This window comes from Rhinichthys klamathensis, unplaced genomic scaffold (genome assembly GCF_029890125.1).
Source record: "Rhinichthys klamathensis goyatoka isolate OS25496 unplaced genomic scaffold, OSU_Roscu_1.1 h1tg000504l_1, whole genome shotgun sequence".
Lineage (NCBI taxonomy): Eukaryota > Metazoa > Chordata > Actinopteri > Cypriniformes > Leuciscidae > Rhinichthys > Rhinichthys klamathensis.
In genome coordinates this window covers 827,501-850,000 of record NW_026606985.1, presented here as the reverse complement: position 1 = coordinate 850,000, position 22,500 = coordinate 827,501, and the positions used below count along the sequence as shown (strand labels likewise).

Sequence of the window (22,500 nt, the reverse complement as noted above, 5' to 3'; positions counted from 1 at the left end):
CCCTCGTTTTACTAAATCGTGCGCATGATATAATAGTTCGTTCCCTCGTTTTACTAAATCGTACGCACGATATAACAATTCGTTCCCTCGTTTTACTAAATCGTACGCACGTAATATAATTCGTTCCCTCGTTTTACTAAATCGTACGCACAATATAATTAATTCCCTTGTTTTACTAAATTGTACGCACGATATAATAATTCGTTCCCTCGTTTTACTAAATTGTACGCACGATATAATAATTCGTTCCCTCGTTTTACTAAATCGTACGCACGATATAATAATTCGTTCCCTCGTTTTACTAAATCGTGCGCACGATATAATAATTCGTTCCCTCGTTTTACTAAATCGTGCGGACTATATAATAATTCGTTCCCTCGTTTTACTAAATCGTGCGCACGATATAATAATTCATTCCCTTGTTTTACTAAATCGTACGCACGATATAATAATTCGTTCCCTCGTTTTACTAAATTGTACACACGATATAATAATTCGTTCCCTCGTTTTACTAAATCGTACGCACGATATAATAATTCGTTCCCTCGTTTTACTAAATCGTACGCACGATATAATAATTTGTTCCCTTGTTTTACTAAATCGTACGCACGATATAATAATTTGTTCCCTTGTTTTACTAAATCGTACGCACGATATAATAATTCATTCCCTTGTTTTACTAAATCGTACGCACGATATAATAATTCATTCCCTCGTTTTATTAAATCGTGCGCACGATATAATAATTCGTTCCCTCGTTTTACTAAATCGTGCGCACGATATAATAATTCGTTCCCTCGTTTTACTAAATCGTGCGCACGATATAATAATTCGTTCCCTCGTTTTACTAAATCGTACGCACGATATAATAATTCGTTCCCTCGTTTTACTAAATCGTGCGCACGATATAATAATTCGTTCCCTCGTTTTACTAAATCGTGCGCACTATATAATAATTCGTTCCCTCGTTTTACTAAATCGTGCGCACGATATAATAATTCGTTCCCTTGTTTTACTAAATCGTACGCACGATATAATAATTCGTTCCCTCGTTTTACTAAATTGTACACACGATATAATAATTCGTTCCCTCGTTTTACTAAATCGTACGCACGATATAATAATTCGTTCCCTCGTTTTACTAAATCGTGCGCACTATATAATAATTTGTTCTCTTGTTTTATTTAAATCTAACTGAGGGAACAAATTAGTACAATGTGGCTAAAATTGACTAAATCAAGGGTACGAATTATATCATGTGCACGATTTATTAAAATGAGAGAACGAATTATTATATGGTGTGGACGATTGACTAAAATGTAATTTTACAACATATTTATAATTTTATTTTAAATTTACATTTATTTTGTGCTATAACCATTTAATTTCAATTGAGCAAGTTTGAATGCTACTGAACATATAATTTTTTTTAAATTTAAGTTTATTAATGAATAAAAAAAAATTCGCAATTTAATTCCTTACCATTTAATTCCAATTTAGAATGCTTCTATACATTCTCATATATACATATATATATACACTCACCGGCCACTTTATTAGGTACACCTGTCCAACTGCTCGTTAACACTTAATTTCTAAGCAGCCAATCACATGGCGGCAACTCAGTGCATTTAGGCATGTAGACATGGTCAAGACAATCTCCTGCAGTTCAAACCGAGCATCAGTATGGGGAAGAAAGTTGATTTGAGTGACTTTGAACGTGGCATGATTGTTGGTGCCAGAAGGGCTGGTCTGAGTATTTCAGAAACTGCTAATCTACTGGGATTTTCACGCACAACCATCTCTAGGGTTTACAGAGAATGGTCCGAAAAAGAAAAAACATCCAGTGAGCGGCAGTTCTGTGGGCGGAAATGCCTTGTTGATGCCAGAGGTCAGAGGAGAATGGCCAGACTGGTTCGAGCTGATAGAAGGGCAACAGTGACTGAAATAACCACTCGTTACAACCGAGGTATGCAGCAAAGCATTTGTGAAGCCACAACACGCACAACCTTGAGGCGGATGGGCTACAACAGCAGAAGACTCCACCGGGTACCACTCATCTCCACTACAAATAGGAAAAAGAGGCTACAATTTGCAAGAGCTCACCAAAATTGAACAGTTGAAGACTGGAAAAATGTTGCCTGGTCTGATGAGTCTCGATTTCTGTTGAGACATTCAGATGTTAGAGTCAGAATTTGGCGTAAACAGAATGAGAACATGGATCCATCATGCCTTGTTACCACTGTGCAGGCTGGTGGTGGTGGTGTAATGGTGTGGGGGATGTTTTCCTGGCACACTTTAGGCCCCTTAGTGCCAATTGGGCATCGTTTAAATACCACGGCCTACCTGAGCATTGTTTCTGACCATGTCCATCCCTTTATGGCCACCATGTACCCATCCTCTGATGGCTACTTCCACCATGTCACAAAGCTCTAATCATTTCAAATTGGTTTCTTGAACATGACAATGAGTTCACTGTACTAAAATGGCCTCCACTGTGGCCTCCACAGTCACCAGATCTCAATCCAATAGAGCATCTTTGGGATGTGGTGGAAGGGGAGATTCGCATCATGGATGTGCAGCCGACAAATCTGCGGCAACTGTGTGATGCCATCATGTCAATATGGACCAAACTCCCTGAGGAATGCTTCCAGCACCTTGTTGAATCTATGCCACGAAGAATTGAGGCAGTTCTGAAGGCAAAAGGGGGTCCAACCCGTTACTAGCATGGGGTACCTAATAAAGTGGCCGGTGAGTGTATATATATATATATATATATATATATATATAATACATTTTCATATATATATGATACATTTTCATATATATATATAATTTCTTTTAACCATTTTTCACAAATGAGCAACTTTAAATGCTACAAAACACACATAAATGTATGTAGGCTATTGTTTATTGATTTGTTAGTTGCTGAAATGAAATGTGTGATCAGACGCTGCTGGTCTCAGACTGAGAGAGGCGTGTGTGTGTGTGAGCGCAGCGGTAATCATCGGTTCATGATGTGATGTGTTTGCTAGCGTTAGCGTGTTAGCATGCAGCGCTCTCTCAGATTACGGTGTGCAGTGCTGTTGTGTAAAGCAGTGACTCAGCAGCTCCGGGATTAGGAGCACTTCCTAATAATATCCAGAGTGACTCAGAGAGTGTGTGTGTGTGTGAGAGAGAGAGCATTTCTGTGTGTGTGAGTGAGTGTGTGTGTGTTTCAGTGTGTGTGTGTTAGCATTTCAGTGTGAGTGTGTGTGTGGGTGTGTGTGTGTGAGCATTTCTGTGTGTGTGTGTGTGTGTGCGCATTTCAGTGTGTGTGTGTGTGTGTGTGTGAGCATTTCTGTGTGTGTGTGTGTGTGTGTGTGTGTGTGCGCATTTCAGTGTGTGTGTGTGTGTGTGTTCGGTCCGGCTCAGAGACGGTCATGAGATGCATGCCTCAGGACACACCGCTTCAAAGCTTGTTTTTCTGAAGCATCTCAGACATCATGATGTTTTCACAGCATCTCTGATTTAAACTCAATAGCAACTTCAATATTAAAATAGTTTTTTTCCCTCTAGTTTTTGCCACCAATCTAGTGGGAATTCTGTTTTGTTGGAGAATCTGTTAAATTAAATATTAAAATTAGGGATGCATGATATAACGGCCACCGTATCAGTAACGGCCGATATATGTTAATTTTTGACGTCATCGTTATCGGCCCGATAAGAACATTTGCCCGATATATTAAAGCCGATAAGTAATGTTTTATTTCCCTCAGCTGAGACTCTTCAGATGCGCACTGTTCAACATGATGGATTTAAAATGCTTTAAATATGATTTAAATCACTTAAAAAAAAAGGGTAATCCAGTTCACAAGTCTGTCATATCGGCTACATAACATCATAATGAGAACAGCATTATAATTGTGTGTTTGGGACGCGGCTTTTAATGGTGAGATTTTTGTTTTTGTAATCAGGCTCTCAACAATTATACAAAAATGTGGATTTAGATTTATTGGCCGATATATATCGGTATCGGCTTTCAAATATAAAGAACTATCGGTTATTGGCCAAAATGTTCATATCGGTGCATCCCTAATTAAAATAAATTTTTCTTAGTAAAAATATATGTTTGCAAATATTTATATATGTATATGTGTGTGTGTGTGCTTGTTTTATATATTAATTACAATTATTAAATATGAGTCTTCCTTTCATTAAATTAGTGAAAAAACATTATGAAAACATTACTTGATTATTTAAAACTACATTTCTACTATATTTCACTTCTTGCTTTTAATGATTTTCAATCTTCTACAATAACTATTTGGTTAAAAAAAATGGAGTAAAAAATTTGCCCTTTTAAGCCCTTTATATTCCATTTAAATGTGTTCTCGGTAAGCCTAGCGTTCAGGTTAAGCGCGTGTGTGTTAAGCGTGTGTGTGTGTGTTAAGCGTGTGTGTTTGTGTTAAGCGCGTGTGTGTTAAGCGCGTGTGTGTTTGTGTTAAGCGCGTGTGTGTTAAGCGCGTGTGTGTTAAGCGCATGTGTTAAGCGCGTGTGTTAAGCGCGTGTGTGTGTTAAGCGCGTGTGTGTTAAGCGCGTGTGTGTTAAAGGGATACTCCACCAGTTTTTCTTATTAAACTATGTTATTCCCTTAACTAAGACGAGTTGATACATACCTCTCTCGTCTCAGTGCGTGCACTATATCGCTCTGTATTGCCGCAAAACTATGTTAGCACTTAGCTTAGCCCATGCATTAAATATGGGCCAAGCAGAGAAGCGACCAAACACTTCCACGTTTTCCCTATGTAAACACAGTTACTCGAGTAGTGTAACTTGACCTGGGCTGGTGACACAAAATAAACCGCTGCGCTTTTCTAAGCGTTTAAAATTGATCACTATATTGTATGGCGGAATACCATAACAAGTGCTTTTGAGCACTTCGACTTGGCGCAATAATATCTTCACTCGTGAAAAGTCCTCTTACCGGCTCCCGCTTCCTCTCCCCCTCCCTCTGACATTTCCGTCAATACAACCAACGTGACATGCGCCGGTAGTAGTAGTTCGAGCGGAGTTGACGAAGTAACAGGTTGTTGGAAGCTAGTTAGCTTAGTTAGCATTCTAAACAGCACAGGCTCTCAATTTCGGTCGGCATCTGTTCGCAACTGTCACACTTGCACCACCAATTGCTGTTTGCCCGTGGTCTTTCGCCAGCTCCGGTCTGTTCTGGATCATTATCTTTCTTGCCTCTCACGGTCCATAAGAGCTAATTCCTCCTCCGTGTACTCGGGTTCAAACAGATATGGCTCTGGGTCTTCTACAAAGAAGTCATAATCATCTACAAAGTCCGCCATTGCAAATGATCTGCAGTTTGCTAATAGCACAGGTAGTAAAAGTCACGTTGGTTGTATTGACGGAAATGTCAGAGGGAGGGGGAGAGGAAGTGGGAGCCGGTAAGAGGACTTTTCACGAGTGAAGATATTATTGCGCCAAGTCGAAGTGCTCAAAAGCACTTGTTATGGTATTCCGCCATACAATATAGTCATCAATTTTAAACGCTTAGAAAAGCGCAACGGTTTATTTTGTGTCACCAGCCCAGGTCAAGTTACACTACTCGAGTAACTGTGTTTACATAGGGAAAACATGGAAGTGTTTGGTCGCTTCTCTGCTTGGCCCATATTTAATGCATGGGCTAAGCTAAGTGCTAACATAGTTTTGCGGCAATACAGAGCGATATAGTGCACGCACTGAGACGAGAGAGGTATGTATCAACTCGTCTTAGTTAAGGGAATAACATAGTTTAATAAGAAATACTGGTGGAGTATCCCTTTAAGCGTGTGTGTGTTAAGCGCGTGTGTGTTAAGCGCGTGTGTGTTGGGCGCGTGTGTGTTAAGCGTGTGTGTTAAGCGCGTGTGTGTTAAGCGCGTGTGTGTTAAGCGCGTGTGTGTTAAGCGCGTGTGTGTTAAGCGCGTGTGTGTTAAGCGCGTGTGTTGTGTGTGTTAAGCGCGTGTTTTTTAAGCGTGCGTGTGTTAAGCGTGCGTGTGTTAAGCGTGTGTTAAGCGTGTGTGTGTTAAGCGTGCGTGTGTTAAGCGTGTGTGTTTTAAGCGTGTTAAGCGTGCATGTGTTAAGCATGTTAAGCGTGCGTGTGTTAAGTGTGTGTGTGTTAAGCGTGCGTGTGTTAAGCGTGTGTGTGTTAAGCGTGTTAAGCGTGCGTGTGTTAAGCGTGTTAAGCGTGTGTGTGTTAAGCGTGCGTGTGTTAAGCGTGTTAAGCGTGTTAAGCGTGTGTGTGTTAAGCGTGCGTGTGTTAAGCGTGTTAAGCGTGCGTGTGTTAAGTGTGTTAAGCGTGTGTGTGTTAAGCGTGTGTGTGTTAAGCGTGCGTGTGTTAAGCGTGCGTGTGTTAAGCGTGTTAAGCGTGCGTGTGTTAAGTGTGTTAAGCGTGCGTGTGTTAAGTGTGTTAAGCGTGTGTGTGTTAAGCGTGCGTGTGTTAAGCGTGCGTGTGTTAAGCGTGCGTGTGTTAAGCGTGCGTGTGTTAAGCGTGCGTGTGTTAAGCGTGCGTGTGTTAAGTGTGCGTGTGTTAAGCGTGCGTGTGTTAAGCGTGCGTGTGTTAAGCGTGTGTGTGTTAAGCGTCCGCGTGTTAAGCGTGCGTGTGTTAAGCGAGTGTGTGTTAAGCGTGTTAAGCGTGCGTGTGTTAAGCGTGTGTGTGTTAAGCGTGTTAAGCGTGCGTGTGTTAAGCGTGTGTGTGTTTAGCGTGTGTGTGTTAAGCGTGTTAAGCGTGCGTGTGTTAAGCGTGTGTGTGTTTAGCGTGTGTGTGTTAAGCGTGTTAAGCGTGCGTGTGTTAAGCGTGTGTGTGTTAAGCGTGTTAAGCGTGCGTGTGTTAAGCGTGCGCGTGTTAAGCGTGCGTGTGTTAAGCGTGTGTGTGTTAAGCGTGTTAAGCGTGCGTGTGTTAAGCGTGCGTGTGTTAAGCGTGCGTGTGTTAAGCGTGCGTGTGTTAAGCGTGCGTGTGTTAAGCGTGCGTGTGTTAAGCGTGTGTGTGTTAAGCGTGTGTGTGTTAAGCGTGTTAAGCGTGCGTGTGTTAAGCGTGTGTGTGTTAAGCGTGTGTGTGTTAAGCGTGTTAAGCGTGCGTGTGTTAAGCGTGTGTGTGTTAAGCGTGTTAAGTGTGCGTGTGTTAAGCGTGTGTGTGTTAAGCGTGCGTGTGTTAAGCGTGCGTGTGTTAAGCGTGCGTGTGTTAAGCGTGCGTGTGTTAAGCGTGCGTGTGTTAAGCGTGCTTGTGTTAAGCGTGTTAAGCGTGCGTGTGTTAAGCGTGTGTGTGTTAAGCGCGTGTGTGTGTTAAGCGTGTGTGTGTTAAGCGCGTGTGTGTGTTAAGCGTGTGTGTTAAGCGTGTGTGTTAAGCGTGTGTGTTAAGCGTGTGCTTCTCTCTGTCTCAGGCCAGCTCAGGTGCATCTCGTTCCCGCGGCACGATGAGGATCACCTGCAGAACGTCGTCGGCTGCGCCCCTTATATCCTCATCCTGGGTCAGGACTGTTCGGCCCGATACCAGCTCCTGAACTGCATGCTGGGAGAGAGGCTCCTCCCCCTGGGCTCGGATGTGGGCGGGGCCTGCGGCGTTGAGGGCGGGGCTTGCAGGAGGAGGAAGTTGTGTTTCACGCACGGTCGCCAGACGCGGTTGAGTTTGGCGTTACCGGGACAGTATGAGCTAGTGCATCAGCTAGCGGCGCACTGTGGCCGCTGGGATACGGTTCCCCGCGAGGACCTGGAGATCCAGGAGTGCGAAGATCCCGCGCAGCGATTGGCCGAGCTGGAGATCACGCTTCATCACGCACTTCTGCAGGTCAGGGGTTAATGCAGTCCTCATGTTTCTCTCAATTAGCATTGGGTATCGTTAGAATTTTATCGATTCCTAATTTCGATTCCAATAAGGTAAAAATAAAGCTCAGACATCGTTCACATCTAGTGTTCTTGCTAAAGCTGAAACTGCAGCTGAATATCATGAGCAGAAATCATCAGCTGAAGAACACTTACACAAGCAGCGTTTGCCTGAGGTTTAAACACACCATAGAAGAACAACTAGCCCAACTAATACACACTTCCAGCATTATTACACACAATAAACACTCAGGCATTAAAAACTCTTTAACATTGTTAACATTGTAAACATTGTAAACATCAGTCAGCTCCTCATTCTCTGGTGTTTATGTAAGCCTGTCCTGTGGATCTGGTGCGCTTCACATGACCACAGATGAAAAAGCCCACCAGGCTGAGGTGTGTCTCCATGGAGACGGGGAAACTGGATTCCTTTCTTTCACAAGCTCGCTTGTTTTCATGAGTTCTGGATTTCGTTTTTGGACAGACTCAGATCAGGCTCAGATCAGACTCAGATCAGACTCAGATCAGACTCAGATCAGACTCAGTTCAGACTCAGTTCAGACTCAAATCAGGCTCAGATCAGACTCAGATCAGACTCAGATCAGACTCAGATCAGACTCAAATCAGACTCAGATCAGACTCAGATCAGACTCAGATCAGGCTCAGATCAGGCTCAGATCAGATCAGACTCAGATCAGACTCAAATCAGGCTCAGATCAGACTCAGATCAGTCTCAGATCAGACTCAAATCAGACTCGGATCAGACTCGGATCATACTTAAAATAAGTCTAAAAACACTGATCAGTCTAATCAAACTTGAAACCAATTCTGATCAGTTTTAGATCAGTGTGATACCAGACTAACATCAGACTTGAATTGGTTTCAGATCCATTTTGAATCAGTTTCCAATCAGATTCTGGTTCGTCTAAAACACAGAACTGTCTACTATCAATCAGACTCAGATCAAAATCAGATTTGTTTTGAATTAGGATGGGACTCAAATCAGACTCAAACCAGTTTCACATCAGAATCATTAAAGGTCTTACACTGGTCCCAAATCAGACTCTGTTCACTTTGGTCAAAGTCAGATCAATCTCAAATCAGACTCTGTCTTGGATCAGACTTCAATTAGTCTAAGACTCTGATCAGAGTCAAATCAGTTTTCTATCAGACTCATTAATGATTTGGATCCATTGCGAATTGAATCAGTCTCAAATCAGACGCAGTCTTATATCAGTCTGCTATCAAACTCTGATCAGTTTAATTTCAGTGTCAAATCAAACTCGGATCAAATTCAGATTAGACTCCGATTGGTCTTGGATCTGAATCTTGATTCAGACTCTGCTTCGAATGGGACTCGAATCAGACTCAAATCAGTTTTGCAACACAAAGGTCTTGGATCAGGTGCGAATCAGATTTGGATTGGTTGAAAATCAGAGTCACATCACTTTGGTCTAAGTGAGATCAGACTCAATCTTGGATTAGTTGCGAATCAGACTTCAGTTACTCTAAAACACTCTGTTCAATCTGTTCTCAAACTCTGATCCCTTTCAGACCGGTGTAAATCCAGATCACTCCAACTCAAATTGGTTTCAGATGATTCGAACTCTGCCTCATTAAGGCCTTTGATCGTTTGCGAATCAGACTCAATCTTTAGGGGCTGTTTACACGATACAGCTTTCAACTAAAAACGTAAAACTTTTTATGCGTTTTTGGCCGTTCGTTTACACGACGATGGCGTTTTGGGCGCCTGAAAACGCAAAGTTTTGAAAATGGGTTTCGAAGTGCAAGTGTTTGAAAACGGTCTCTGTGTGAACAGCAAAATCACGAATCTCTGAAGACGATGACGTCATGCACATGCGTATCACGTGTTCAGTGTGTAGTGTTTCATCGCCATCTAGTGGCCTGGCAGCAGAACACAGCGCTTTTAGTCGTTTTCATGGATCGTTTTGACGATGGTGTCGTCTGTACGCGACAAACTCTAAGAGCCAGGACATTTTGTAATATAACTCTGATTGTTCGTTTGAAAGAAGAATGTCATGCACACCTAGGATGGCTTGAGGGAGAGTAAATCATGGGCTAATTTTCATTTTAAAGTGAACTAACCCTTTAAATCGAGTTGGCTTATCACGATTATGAAATCGCAAAGGTTGCGAATTTTTTTTTTTATGCGCAGCTTGTCATTAGCCGCGTTTCCATTACCCTTCAAATTGCGCAAATTGAAATTGAGAATTGAAAATACGCCCAATGGAAACACGTCGATTTCGCAAATTTATCGCAAAAACATTTTTACGCTCGCATGAGGTGGTTTTTCATGAAATTCGAAAAATGAATATTTCGCAAAACTGCAATGGAAACAGTTTTTGCGCATTTACAGTCGCCTGACGTCTGTACGCGAAAAACTCTAAGGACCTCTTCTCCGTTTTAAGCGTATTGTCGCGTAAACGTACCCTTATATCAGTTGCAAATCAGAATCCAGTTCAAATTCAGATCAGTTTTCAGATCGGTCTTGATTCAGACTCTGCTCTTGAATGTGACTCAAATCAGAGTCAAATCAGTTTGGCATCAGACTCACTCCAGTTTGAATCAGTTGCAAATCCAGCTCAGCTCAGACGTTGGTCAAAGTCAGCTCAGCTTTAGATCGGACTCGAACGGTGTGTGTGTGTGTGTGTGTGTGTGTGTGTGTGTGTGTCTCAGCCAGAACAGATCTTTCTGCATGATTCTCTCTTGCGGTTTCGAACCGTGTCATTGTGTTTAACTCGTGTGTTTGTTCAGTGCTCACACACATCTGCTAGAATCACGTCTGCTCTCAAATGAAACCCGTCTGCTTTCGGTGGACACACACACACGCGCGCGCACACACACACACTCACACACACACACACGTTAGTGCCCAGACGTTAATTAGCGCGGGGCTCGTGGTCCGGTCCCAGCGTACGCTGACGGCAGGGAGCGAAATGTGTGTGTCCTGTGAACACATTCCCAGAATTCCTGCTAAAACACACACACACATGCGTTAGCTGTAGCAGTGGAGAGCGTGTTTGATGCGCTTGAATCGGATCTTTGTTGGGTCGGGGTCTGATGGGCCCGCGGCTCAGCCGGGCGTTTCTGAGGAGTGTGTTTGCAGGCCATCTTTGTTCAGAGAGACTCCAGCGCTCTGTGGCTCTTGTGTCAGAGACGGCACTGACTGACTCTATTGTGCTAGTGTGCTAGCGCTCTTTATTCCCTCTGCGGCTGCGGGTTAAGAGGAATCATACAGTCGAACTTTGGCCCTGCGTATCTAATATTTCCTGAACCCACACTCCTTTATCTGTAGAAATGCTTCTTACAGGCGCCATTTTACACTGTTTACGTTCCCACGGGCATCAGGTGCCGATAAACTACACAGAAGTCTAAGATTAATGTCATTTTGCAGATGTATTAAAAATATTTTTGCAGACTGGAAAAAATATCCTCAAAAAAGGAATTAAAAGTTTTAAAAACAATGTTTTTTAAAGAATTTAAATTCAAAGATTTTGTCATAATTTCAATTTTATACCAATTTTATATCTTCTTTTGTCAACATATTATTCATATAAATTAATTTTATTAATTTTTGGTGGGAAAAATTTAGTCGATTTTAGTTGGAAAAAAGAGTTATATAATTTTGCAGCTATATTACATATCTTAATGCAGACTAGAAAACAATGTGGAAATTAACTGGTTGAAAAGTGTGCTGAAAAATATCCTCAAATGGAATTAAAACTTTTCTTCTTTTTGAATATACTGTACATTTTAGTTAATTTTATGCTTATAAATTACAGTTTAATTTACCAAATTTTATTGACCAAATATAAACTTTTATTGACTTTCTGTAAACATTCAAAACGTTTTACTTGTATATATTGTTCTTTATATATTATTTGAATCATGTCACAAAAAAATTGTGAAACTGTTATTAATGTGAAAAATTGATCTCATGAAATATTGTTATTCAGTTTAATCATAGTTTTTGTCATAATTGAAAGGTTGTCAATATTAACTAATTTTAGTTATTACAGTAGTTATCAAATTATAGAATATTGACCATTTTTATCGAACAAATATATAAAAATGTAACTGACCAATTGTATTTAAACATGTTTTAATTCTTTTTTTTTTTTTATGAATAGAAAGGTGTCAGAACAAAAAAAAATTTGATGTGAAAAATATATGAAATAACATTATATGAATACAGTGTTTATTTAAAGATTTTGTCATTTAAATTTATACCAATTTTCTATCTTGTTTTGTCAATATTTCATATTATTCATTAATTGCAGTACATTTTTGTTGGCAATTAGAAAAAATGAATCGATCAAAACTGATTTGACCAACTATTCAAACGTTTGCTTTTATATACTTTTTTAATATATTAATTGAAATGTTTAAAAACAAAAACATGTGAAAAATGTTTAATGAGTGAATTAAATGTTTAATCAGAGATTTTACAATAATTGAATTGTAATATTCATTCATTTTAGAAAATTATTCTTTAATTTTAGTTGAAAATTCTTAATTTAAAAATATGAAATTAAACCCAATATTGAAACATTTTGATATATTTGTATTAGTGCTGTGCAACGATTAATCACATCCAAAATAAAAGTTTGTGTTTAGATAATATATGTGTGTGTGTACTGTTTTATAATTATTTTGTATAAATATATATATATATATATATATATATATATATATATACGTATATATATTTAAGAAATATTTGCATGTATACTGTATATATATTTATAAATAATTTATATAATATATAAATATTTAATATATAAATAACACATTTTTCTTATATACTGTGTTTACATGCATGTGTGTTTATACAAAATAATTATACACAGTACACACACATATTATCTAAACACAAACTTTTATTTTGAATGCGATTAATTGTGATTAATCGTTGCCTAAATATAAATATTTTATATATAAATAACACATTTTACTTATATATTTACATGCATGTGTGTGTATTATACAACATAATTATACACTGTACACACACATATATTATGTAAACAAACTTTTTTTTGGATGCGATTAATCGCGATTAATCGTTGCCCAAATATAAATATTTTATATATAAATAACACATTTTTCTTATAAATTTACATGCATGTGTGTGTATTATACAACATAACTATACACAGCACACACACATATATTAAGTAAACACAAACTTTTATTTTGAATGCGATTAATCGTGATTAATCGTTGCCCAAATATAAATGTTTATATATAAATAACACATTTTTCTTAATATTTGATCTTAAATATATGTGTGTGTGTTTGTATTTATATATACAAAATAATTATACACAGTACACACACATATATTATGTAAACAAACTTTTTTTGGATGCGATTAATCGTTGCCCAAATATAAATATTTTATATATAAATAACAAATTTTTCTTATATATTTACATGCATGTGTGTGTATTATACAACATAATTGTACACAGCACACACACATATATTAAGTAAACACAAACTTTTATTTTAATCGCGATTAATCGCTGCCCAGCCCTGACTCTTCGAACACTCACCAGCATTAGTCCTGAGCGTGTTCTGTCCTGTATTGTTCCCGACAGGAGGTGAAGATCATGGTTCTCCCGTGCCGTAACGTCCAGCCCGTGGAGGAGGCCCTGGAGGACTGCAGGCGCGGGATCCTTCCCATCATCCTCTACGCCGTGAGCAAGGCCACGCTGAGCGCGGATCAGCTGAGCGAGCTGCAGAAGGTGCGCGAGACGCTGCCGTACCCCGTGTGCTTCGTCCGCATCCCGACCGAACCCGCGCCGGACCCGCCGGGCCAGCGCTCCGCTCTGTTCGCGCAGCTCGTGTCTCAGGAGCTGATCGGCGGCGCGGCGGGAAACTGCGCCTGCGGGGCTCCGGCTCAGACGCCCGGGAAGATGCAAGGCATTCTGGGAGAGGGTCTGGAGCGCCTGCACCGGGTCCTGGTGCCGTTCGCGAGGCAGGTTCTGCAGAGCCAGCAGGTGGAGGCGACGACGCTGCTGAACGCCGTGCACTGCCGCTGCCTCGACCTCTTCATCAACCAGGTGACACGCTAGCGCTAGCTAACATCCACCGCTAATAATGCTGTGCTTTCTGTTCATCCAAAAATCCTGCTCATAATGTATCAGTTTCCAGAGAAATCTGAAGCTGAATTTCCAGCATCATTACTCCAGTCTTCAGTGTCACATGATCCTTCAGAAATCACTCTAATATGAGGATCTGAGGCTCAAGAAACATTTATGATTATTATCAGTGTTGAAAACAGTTGTGTACATTTTAATTTCAGGATTCTTTGATGAATAGAAAATTCAAAAAGACACACACACACCTGAAGGTGTTTATTCTGAGATAACACACACACACACACAACCACACAGGTGTAAGAGATAACAACCGGCTGGATGTAAACACACGTAAACACAAACGAAGTGCGTGACGTGCTGTTGGATGTGTGTGTGTTTGAGGCGTTCGACATGCAGCGGGATCTTCAGATCACCCCGCGGCGCCTGGAATACACCCGCGAAAAGGAGGGCGAGCTCTTCTCCTCCCTCATGGCCATCGCCAACCGCAAGCAGGAGGAGATGAAGGAGATGATCGTGGAGACGCTCGAGAGCATGAAGGAGCAGCTGCTGGAGGACGCCGCCAACCTGGAGTTCACAGGTCAGAGGGCACAGGTCTGAGGTCACAGATGATGATGATGATGATGATGAATTTTATTTATAATGCACTATACATTTGACATCTCATAGTGCTTACAAAAAAATAAAAATAATAATAAAAAATAAAAAAATAGAGACAATACAATACGCAGACACTTAAAAATACATTAAAATACTTAAAAATACGCTCTTCTAAAAAGATAAGTTTTAAGCTCTTTTTTAAAAACATCCGCAGTCATGGGAGCTCTGAGATGTTCTGGAAGGGCATTCCATAGATGAGGGGCAGATGCTTTAAAAGCCCTGTCGCCCATAGTCTTAAGCCGTGTCCTAGGTGTAACCAGGAGATGCCGTTTGCCTGCTCTGGTCCGGGTGGAGGTGTGTAGGGAAATGAGATCAGTGACGTATGTGGGGGCCGCACCATGCAGACAGTAGTGAGTGTGCAAGAGGATCTTATATTCTATGCGGAAATAAACAGGGAGCCAGTGAAGGGATTTTAGGATAGGGGTGATGTGCTCGTGTTTCCGCACCCTCATTAGGACCCTGGCAGCACTATTCTGTACAAACTGGAGCTTTTGAAGGCTCCTACCAGGGATTACCCACAGGAGTGCGTTACAGTAATCCAGCCTGGAGGAGACAAAGGCATGGACGAGCTTCTCTGCAGCTGGGAAGGAAAGAAAGGAACGCAGTTTGGAAATATTACGGAGGTGAAAAAACGAGGTCTTACAAATTGAGGTGACATGATTGTCAAAAGAAAGGTATGGGTCAAACTTGACCCCAAGGTCAGAGGACACAGGGCCGAGGACAAGGGGCAGAGGACACAGGGCAGGGGTCAGAGGACACAGGGCAGAGGGCAGAGGGCACAGGGCAGAGGACACAGGGCAGAGGGCAGAGGACACATGACAGAGGGCACAGGGCAGAGGACACAGGGCAGAGGACACAGGGCAGAGGGCACAGGGCAGAGGACACAGGGCAGAGGACACAGGGCAGAGGGCACAGGGCAGAGGGCACAGGGCACAGGGCAGAGGGCAGAGGGCACGGGGCAGAGGGCACAGGGCAGAGGACACAGGGCAGAGGACACAGGGCAGAGGGCACAGGGCAGAGGGCACAGGGCACAGGGCAGAGGACACAGGGCAGAGGACACAGGGCAGAGGGCACAGGGCAGAGGGCACAGGGCAGAGGGCACAGGGCACAGGGCAGAGGACACAGGGCAGAGGACACAGGGCAGAGGACACAGGGCAGAGGACACAGGGCAGAGGGCACAGGGCAGAGGACACAGGGCAGAGGACACAGGGCAGAGGGCACAGGGCAGAGGGCACAGGGCAGAGGGCACAGGGCAGAGGACACAGGGCAGAGGACACAGGGCAGAGGACACAGGGCAGAGGACACAGGGCAGAGGACACAGGGCAGAGGACACAGGGCAGAGGGCACAGGGCAGAGGACACAGGGCAGAGGACACAGGGCAGAGGGCACAGGGCAGAGGACACAGGGCAGAGGGCAGAGGGCACAGGGCAGAGGGCACAGGGCAGAGGGCACAGGGCAGAGGACACAGGGCAGAGGACACAGGGCAGAGGGCACAGGGCAGAGGACACAGGGCAGAGGACACAGGGCAGAGGACAGAGGACACAGGGCAGAGGACACAGGGCAGAGGACACAGGGCAGAGGACACAGGGCAGAGGACAGAGGGCACAGGGCAGAGGACACAGGGCAGAGGACACAGGGCAGAGGGCACAGGGCAGAGGACACAGGGCAGAGGACACAGGGCAGAGGACACAGGGCAGAGGACAGAGGACACAGGGCAGAGGACACAGGGCAGAGGGCAGAGGACACAGGGCAGAGGACACAGGGCAGAGGACACATGACAGAGGACACAGGGCAGAGGACACAGGGCAGAGGACACAGGGCAGAGGACACAGGGCAGAGGACACAGGGCAGAGGACACAGGGCAGAGGGCACAGGGCAGAGGGCACAGGGCAGAGGGCACAGGGCAGAGGGCACAGGGCAGAGGGCACAGGGCAGAGGACACAGGGCAGAGGACACAGGGCAGAGGACACAGGGCAGAGGGCACAGGGCAGAGGGCACAGGGCAGAGGGCACAGGGCAGAGGGCACAGGGCAGAGGACACAGGGCAGAGGACACAGGGCAGAGGACACAGGGCAGAGGACACAGGGCAGAGGACACAGGACACAGGGCAGAGGACACAGGGCAGAGGACAGAGGACACAGGGCAGAGGACACAGGGCAGAGGACAGAGGACACAGGGCAGAGGACACATGACAGAGGACACAGGACAGAGGACACAGGGCAGAGGACACAGGGCAGAGGACACAGGGCAGAGGACACAGGACACAGGGCAGAGGACACAGGGCAGAGGACACAGGGCAGAGGGCACAGGGCAGAGGGCACAGGGCAGAGGGCACAGGGCAGAGGACACAGGGCAGAGGACACAGGGCAGAGGGCACAGGGCAGAGGGCACAGGGCAGAGGGCACAGGGCAGAGGACACAGGGCAGAGGACACAGGGCACAGGGCAGAGGACACAGGGCAGGGGGCAGAGGGCACGGGGCAGAGGACACGGGGCAGAGGGCACGGGGCAGAGGACACAGGGCAGAGGGCACAGGGCAGAGGACACAGGGCAGAGGGCACAGGGCAGAGGGCACAGGGCAGAGGGCACAGGGCAGAGGACACAGGGCAGAGGACACAGGGCAGAGGACACAGGGCAGAGGACACAGGGCAGAGGGCACAGGGCAGAGGGCACAGGGCAGAGGGCACAGGGCAGAGGGCACAGGGCAGAGGACACAGGGCAGAGGACACAGGGCAGAGGGCACAGGGCAGAGGACACAGGGCAGAGGGCAGAGGGCACGGGGCAGAGGACACGGGGCAGAGGGCACAGGGCAGAGGGCACAGGGCAGAGGGCACAGGGCAGAGGGCACAGGGCAGAGGGCACAGGGCAGAGGACACAGGGCAGAGGACACAGGACACAGGGCAGAGGACACAGGGCAGAGGGCAGAGGACACAGGGCAGAGGGCAGAGGACACAGGGCAGAGGGCAGAGGACCCAGGGCAGAGGGCACAGGGCAGAGGACACAGGGCAGAGGGCACAGGGCAGAGGACACAGGGCAGAGGGCACAGGGCAGAGGACACAGGGCAGAGGGCACAGGGCAGAGGGCACAGGGCAGAGGACACAGGGCAGAGGACACAGGGCAGAGGGCAGAGGACACAGGGCAGAGGGCAGAGGGCACAGGGCACAGGGCAGAGGACACAGGGCAGAGGGCACAGGGCAGAGGACACAGGGCAGAGGACACAGGGCAGAGGGCACAGGGCAGAGGGCACAGGGCAGAGGGCACAGGGCAGAGGACACAGGGCACAGGGCAGAGGGCAGAGGGCACAGGGCAGAGGGCACAGGGCACAGGGCACAGGGCAGAGGGCACAGGGCACAGGGCAGAGGACACAGGGCAGAGGGCACAGGGCAGAGGACACAGGGCAGAGGACACAGGGCAGAGGGCACAGGGCAGAGGGCACAGGGCAGAGGGCACAGGGCAGAGGACACAGGGCAGAGGACACAGGGCAGAGGACACAGGGCAGAGGACACAGGGCAGAGGACAGAGGACACAGGGCAGAGGACACAGGGCAGAGGACAGAGGACACAGGGCACAGGGCAGAGGACACAGGGCAGAGGACACAGGGCAGAGGACACAGGGCAGAGGGCACAGGGCAGAGGACAGAGGACACAGGGCAGAGGACACAGGGCAGAGGACACAGGGCAGAGGACACAGGGCAGAGGACACAGGGCAGAGGACACAGGGCAGAGGACACAGGGCAGAGGACACAGGGCAGAGGACACAGGGCAGAGGACACAGGGCAGAGGACAGAGGACACAGGGCAGAGGACACAGGGCAGAGGACACAGGGCAGAGGACACAGGGCAGAGGACACAGGGCAGAGGACACAGGGCAGAGGACACAGGGCAGAGGACACAGGGCAGAGGACACAGGGCAGAGGACACAGGGCAGAGGACACAGGGCAGAGGACACAGGGCAGAGGACACAGGGCAGAGGGCAGAGGACACAGGGCAGAGGACACAGGACACAGGGCAGAGGACACAGGGCAGAGGACACAGGGCAGAGGACACGGGGCAGAGGACACGGGGCAGAGGACACGGGGCAGAGGACACGGGGCAGAGGACACGGGGCAGAGGACACGGGGCAGAGGACACGGGGCAGAGGGCACAGGGCAGAGGACACAGGGCAGAGGGCACAGGGCAGAGGGCACAGGGCAGAGGGCACAGGGCAGAGGACACAGGGCAGAGGACACAGGACACGGGGCAGAGGACACGGGGCAGAGGACACAGGGCAGAGGACACAGGGCAGAGGACACAGGGCAGAGGACACAGGGCAGAGGACACAGGGCAGAGGACACAGGGCAGAGGACACAGGGCAGAGGACACAGGGCAGAGGACACAGGGCAGAGGACACAGGGCAGAGGGCAGAGGACACAGGGCAGAGGACACAGGACACGGGGCAGAGGACACGGGGCAGAGGACACGGGGCAGAGGACACGGGGCAGAGGACACGGGGCAGAGGACACGGGGCAGAGGACACGGGGCAGAGGACACGGGGCAGAGGACACGGGGCAGAGGACACGGGGCAGAGGGCACAGGGCAGAGGACACAGGGCAGAGGGCACAGGGCAGAGGGCACAGGGCAGAGGGCACAGGGCAGAGGACACAGGGCAGAGGACACAGGACACGGGGCAGAGGACACGGGGCAGAGGACACGGGGCAGAGGGCAGAGGGCAGAGGACACAGGGCAGAGGGCAGAGGACACAGGGCAGAGGACACGGGGCAGAGGACACGGGGCAGAGGGCACGGGGCAGAGGACACAGGGCAGAGGGCACAGGGCAGAGGACACAGGGCAGAGGGCACAGGGCAGAGGACACAGGGCAGAGGGCACAGGGCAGAGGACACAGGGCAGAGGACACAGGGCAGAGGGCACAGGGCAGAGGGCACAGGGCAGAGGGCACAGGGCAGAGGACACAGGGCAGAGGGCACAGGGCAGAGGACACAGGACACAGGGCAGAGGGCAGAGGGCACAGGGCAGAGGACACAGGGCAGAGGACACAGGGCAGAGGGCAGAGGGCACAGGACACAGGGCAGAGGGCACAGGGCAGAGGACACAGGGCAGAGGGCACAGGGCAGAGGACACAGGGCAGAGGGCACAGGGCAGAGGACACAGGGCAGAGTGCACAGGGCAGAGGGCACAGGGCAGAGGACACAGGGCAGAGGACAGAGGTCACAGGGCAGAGGTCACAGGGCAGAGGACACAGGGCAGAGGACACAGGGCAGAGGACACAGGGCAGAGGACACATGACAGAGGGCACAGGGCAGAAGACACATGGCAGAGGTCAGAAGGACAGAGGTCACAGGGCAGAGGGCACAGGGCAGAAGACACAGGGGAGAGGTCAGATGTCAGAGGTCACAGGGCAGAGGGCGAGGCAAGACCAGAGCTCAACTGCACAGGCGTCTCTCTACACACACCGCGGGTCCTCTTATATCGACATATTTCTACGGTAGCCCTGAACAGACAAGCGTGTTTCGTGTAAAGAAGCTGCTAAAGTCAGCGAATAAAACACTGACACAATGATGAACAAGTAACAATAATATTCACAATACCATCGTTTTACTGAATAATTAAGTAAACATATCTCTTAATTTATCTTTGTAAAGAAACCTCATTGTTTAACTGTCTACTCTGCTGTCTCAGACGACGACATCACTTCCTGTTGGCCACCGTAACTTCTGTTGGGTGCGATTCACAACCTCACCACTAGATGCGCTAAACTTACACACTGCACCTTTAACGCTGATGGATTAAATTTAGTTTGTTTGATTAGTTTGCACTCTATCATTGTTAGTTTTAGTTTTTTTATCATTAGAAATACAAAATTACATTTTAAAACTTAAATCATTGTTAATTTTTTTTCTGTTTAGCTCATTGTTTTAACCTTGTGTAGTTTTAGTTTTTAATCATTAGAAAAACAATTACATTTAACAAGTTTAAAAAAAAAAAATTCAATTTAGTTTCTTTCAGTTTTAGTTTCAGAGTTTGGTCGATTCTGCTTATTTTGCTTTTATTTGAGTATGTTAGGGCTGCCAAAGTCTTATTCCATTATTTCAGCTTCATGTTTAATGTGTGTTAAGGCTAATGTTTATAACAGCGCTTGCATCTAAAACTGAGACGATCGTGTGGTTGTGGCCATTTCTGTTTATTTTCTGTTTTGTTTTTTTTCCAGTTATACAAGTTATCTTAAATGTTGTGATTTAGATTTCATTGAGATTAAATTTTTTTAACATCCTTGGCCGTCCATTTGTAAGTGACAGATGTCAGGTAAAATAGTTACTATAGTTTTAGACATTATAGTTTAGTTTAGTTTAGTTAAACGGTTAGAGTTGATGCTCTGAAACCACTAGAAGGATAAACTTCCCCTTTACTAGCGTATGCTGATCTACTGTGGTCAAACCAAACGTGTGTGTGTGTGTGTGTGTGTGTGCGAGTGTGTGTGTGTGTGTGTGTGTGCGCGTGTGTTTGTGCGCGTGTGTGTGTGCGTGTGTGAGTGTGTGTGACTGCGTGTGTGTGTGTGTGTGTGTGTGTGTGTGTGTGTGTGTGTGTGTGTGTGTGCGTGCGTGCGTGTGACTGCGTGTGTGTGTGAGGGGGAAATCCACTGATATTGCCCTATTATTGTTTGTTTGAGTTGATCCATTAGTGTTCATGGGTGTCACGTGACTGTGCGGTTACCGTAGCGACGCGAGTCTCGTTTCGAAGGGTTTCCTCAGGATGTTGCGCTTGTCGGCCGCTGCTTCATAACACACACACTCACACACACACACATACACGAGTGATGTACATCTGGATCCTCACAGTAATGTAGATGAACACAGTCGGGGTCGCTTGAGTTTTAACGATTCTGATTCTGCTTATCGATTCATAATTTCGATTCCAATAAGGTAAAAATAAAGCTCAGATATCGTTCACATCTAGTGTTATTGCTAAAGCTGAAACTGCAGCTGAATATCATGAGCAGAAATCATCAGCTGAAGAACACTTACACAAGCAGCGTTTGCCTGAGGTTTAAACACACCATAGAAGAACAACTAGCCCAACTAATACACACTTCCAGCATTATTACACACAATAAACACTCAGTCATTACACAAGAACACATAAAACATTAGCGATCGGAACAAAATAGACACAACTGAACAAAGATATGATTGAAATAAACTGTGTTTTAAGATTTTCAGGTGCAGAAACTGTAATCAAATGTAAAATAACTGTAGTTTATAAATAAAATATACATTACAGATATAGTTACAGTTATTCAGTGAAGAGCGAGTGTGTGTTCTCTGTCTTGTGTGATTAGTGTTATTATAGAGACGGCAGGAATATGAGCGCTTTAATTTTATAACAAGTATCCGATTCCTGACCCTAGTCAGCACTGGTTGATTGACTGTGTGTGTGTGTGTGTGTGTGTTACAGACATCATCATGACGTCTAACGCGGAGCCCATGAGCTCTAAAGACATCAAGGTGTGTATCAGCCAGATCCAGGACCTAATCGTGATCCGGCTGAACCAGGCGGTGGCGAACAAGCTGACGAGCTCGGTGGATTACCTGCGCGAGAGCTTCGTGGGGACGCTGGAGAGATGCCTGGGCAGCCTGGAGAAGTCCACCGCCGAGCCCTGCGCTCACAACGTCACGTCCAACCACCTCAAGCAGGTGCGCACACACACACACACACACACGCACACACACACACACACACACACGCTAGAGAGATGCCTGGGCAGCCTGGAGAAGTCCACCGCCGAGCCCTGCGCTCACAACGTCACGTCCAACCACCTCAAGCAGGTGCGCACACACACACACACACACACACACACACACGCACACACACACACACACACAC

The 22,500-nt window shown here is 46.2% G+C and overlaps 1 protein-coding gene across 1 annotated transcript in view; it reads left to right on the top strand.

Moving 5' to 3' along the window:
- Window positions 1–22,500, top strand: part of dstyk (dual serine/threonine and tyrosine protein kinase) — a 46,584-nt gene that overhangs the window by 6,911 nt on the left and 17,173 nt on the right. The window contains exons 2-5 of the mRNA XM_056237977.1: window positions 7,404–7,807; window positions 13,467–13,931; window positions 14,352–14,547; window positions 22,072–22,310. Coding sequence (XP_056093952.1) covers window positions 7,404–7,807; window positions 13,467–13,931; window positions 14,352–14,547; window positions 22,072–22,310 — 1,304 coding nt within the window. The remainder of the gene's footprint in view (window positions 1–7,403; window positions 7,808–13,466; window positions 13,932–14,351; window positions 14,548–22,071; window positions 22,311–22,500) is intronic.